This window comes from Propithecus coquereli, unplaced genomic scaffold (genome assembly GCF_000956105.1).
Source record: "Propithecus coquereli isolate 6110/MARCELLA unplaced genomic scaffold, Pcoq_1.0 Scaffold155, whole genome shotgun sequence".
Classification (NCBI taxonomy): Eukaryota; Metazoa; Chordata; class Mammalia; order Primates; family Indriidae; genus Propithecus; species Propithecus coquereli.
In genome coordinates, this window is record NW_012139969.1 from 1,332,366 (window position 1) to 1,335,347 (window position 2,982).

Consider the following 2,982-nt stretch of genomic DNA (forward strand, 5'->3'; position numbering starts at 1 on the left):
TTTGGCCATCAATGGACTGCCTATACAGCAGTGGTTCCACAAGATTATAACACCGTATTTTTACTTGCCTTTTGTATATTCAGCTATGTTCAGATACACAAATACTTACCCTTGTGTTACAGCTGCCTGCGGTCCACAGCACAGTAACACGCAGCACAGGTGTGTAGCCCGGGAGCAGAAGGCTGTCCCACACAGCCTGCATGTGCAGTAGGCCATGCCATCGAGGTTCGTGTGTACACTCTGACATTTGCACAATGACAGAATTATTAATACCTAACAAAGCATTTCTCAAAACGTGCCCCCGTTCAGCAAAGCGCGATTGTTAATAAGATGTGTGCTGCCCCAAAGCAGCACGGTGGCTCTGCCCTCCTTCTGGGCCCCGCACTCCCTGCAATCGCAGGCTATGCGCACGTTTGACTGATGTCGGCCAGCAGCTGGACCCACTGGGGGGCCAGCCTGAGGCCTCCACATGGGCAAAGGCACAGACATGCATCTCGGGGCCTGCTGCAGCTGGCACTGAGGACAGAGACAGAGCGGTCTCCCTGTGCTTTGGGGAACCTCTCTGGCTGCAGAAATTCCAGACCGAGGCTCATTCCTTGCGTCTGGGAGGGGCTGTGTGTGGGCCGAAGCCGCAGAAGGAGGAGGGAGGCCAGACGCTGCCCCAGCTTCTCGCTTAGCCTTGAGCTGGTGGTTATAAGCTTACCCCTGGTGGCCCAGGGCCAGAGTCACCCGGCAGGCCCTGCTACTGCGGAGCAGGTACAGTGGCAGTTGCAGGGACAGCATGCTGGCTAGGGGGCTTCCCCTGCGCTCAGTCCTGGTCAAAGGCTACCAGCCCTTCCTGAATGCCCCCCGTGAGGGCCTGGGGCATCCGAGGGTACCCACTGGCGAGGGCGCTGGCATCTCCACCCGAAGTGCTCGCCCCTACAATGAGATCCCCTCGCCTGGTGACAATGGCTGGCTTAACCTATACCGTTTCTGGAGGGAGACAGGCACACACAAAATCCACCATCACCAGCTCCAGAATTTCCAGAAGTATGGCCCCATTTTCAGGTAAAACTGGCAGAGGGAGGGCTGGCGGGATGGGGAGGTGGGGGCCCAGGCAGGCCTGCTGTGCCCCTGTCTCCGGACAGTCTGCGCTCGGGACCCAGACTCCTTCCCACGTTCTGCTTTGATTTCTTCCAGGCCTGGGAATGGGGGTAGGAGGAGGGAAGGTCTTCCCAGTTCCCAGGTCTGAGAGCTCAACCCTCCCGAAGTCCCACCCGCCTTGAAACTTTAGGGTGGGAGGGGGTGGCAAGAGAACAAGCCCTAAGTGCCTCCCTGTGTCCATTATCCTCAGGATACCTTGTAAGGTAAGTTTGTTATCCCCATGGTCAGAGGAGGAGACTGAGGCTCAGAGAGGTCACCCAGCTAGATCCCGGGCCTGCCGGGGTGTTGACCTCACCCTTCGGCCATGGGTGGCTCTGGAGCAGCTGGTTTCACCCCTTCCCGTTCCCAGGCATCTGCCTTACTCCCTGCTAGGAGGAAGGGCCTTTGGTCTTTTGGCCTCTGAGCCCCCAGGGCCTATGGCTTGTTCCTGGCTTAGCCGTTTTTGAGCAGCCTTCAAGCCACATCGGGGTTCTTTTCTCAGAGCCCAGTGCAGAGGGAGGGGTGTAGGTGGTGGCTTGGGGCTGGTAGGGGAGAGCAGGGGCAATGCATTTTACTTTACGTGAAAGGGGCTTTACAAAGCAAAGGGTTCTAATGGGCTGGTTGTGAAGGGGAAGGGGACAGATAGGAACCTGGCTGGCTTGCCGGCTGGGCTCAGGGTGGAGGGCAGGCCTCTCTGTGCTGGGGTCTAGCCGCTCCCTGCCCTGTGTCCCACAACCCCTTTTGAAGTCCAAGCTGCCGTTTCCTACAGATGGCAGAGACCGCTGGCCAGGGTTGAGTGCTGGGCTTGGGAGAAGGTTCCTTCCTGTGTGGCTCCTTCCTCCCCCTCTCTGTAAGTGCCTCTGTCACAGCCTCACTTCAGCAGCTCTCTAGCTGTCCCTGTCACCCCTGCTTCCTCCCCTGCCCCCTTCACCGGTCCACTCCTTCTTTCATTAAGCCCCTTTCCGTCTTCTGAGTCACTTTTATCTGCATCTTGCAACATGTCCTTGAAGTTGGTGTTCTCCTCGTTTTACAGATGGGGAAACTGAGGCCGAGTGAGAAGAAGGGTCTTGTCAGTGCCAGGGCGGGGACTGGAGTTGTCTGACTTCCAGCTCTGTGCATCGCTCTGTAACTTGTACCCTAGGAATGATGAACTTCTGAATAAATGTGAGGAATTTAAAATACAAGTTTCGTGCGGTTTTCCCCTAGTACAAAGGCTGCTCCTGCTTTTTTGTAAAGCAACTTAGAAAATACAGAGACGCACAAATGAGAAAGTGAAGTCAGTTACAGTCTCAACTTTGATAATATTTAAGTACCATTAAGAATGCGAACACGCTGTGTATGCTGTTTGGTGTTGTTCCACGACGGTATACCAAGGACTCCTTTCCTGTCTTCTCTAATATAATTTAAAAGTCCACCGTGTGCATATTTTTTCAGCCAGTTCTTGCAGACATATCGCGATGCTGGGATGGGATAAACATCCCCATCCATCAGGCATTGTTGCAATGGCGGATCGTTGCCTTGGGCTGGAGTCCAGAATGGGATTGGTAATACTAACAGCAGTTCAAGGACTGGGCTGAGCTGGGGTGCGGCAGGGAGCTGGTTGGTGGCTGGAAAAACACTAGGAGGATTTTCTTTTCTTTTTTTTTTTTTGAGACAGAGTCTCACTCTGTTGCCCAGGCTAGAGTGCCGTGGTGTCAGCCTAGCTCACAGCAACCCAAACTCCTGGGCTCAAGCGATCCTCCTGCCTCAGCGTCCTGGAAAGCTGGGACTACAGGCACGTGCCACCATGCCCAGCTAATTTTTCTATATATTTTTAGCTGTCCAATTAATTTCTTTCTATTTTTGGTAGAGACGGGG

At 54.5% G+C, this 2,982-nt stretch overlaps 1 protein-coding gene across 2 annotated transcripts in view; it reads left to right on the forward strand.

The window, feature by feature from the left end:
* The first annotated feature begins 627 nt into the window (after positions 1-627).
* LOC105807291 (cholesterol side-chain cleavage enzyme, mitochondrial) overlaps positions 628-2,982 on the forward strand; it is an 11,819-nt gene continuing 9,464 nt past the window's right edge. Inside the window, exon 1 of one of the 2 annotated variants that reach the window (XM_012640626.1) lies at positions 628-1,050. In XM_012640626.1, coding sequence (XP_012496080.1) covers positions 782-1,050 — 269 coding nt within the window. In that variant the 5' untranslated portion in view covers positions 628-781. The remainder of the gene's footprint in view (positions 1,051-2,982) is intronic. The other variant, XM_012640627.1, reaches the window with a different exon arrangement.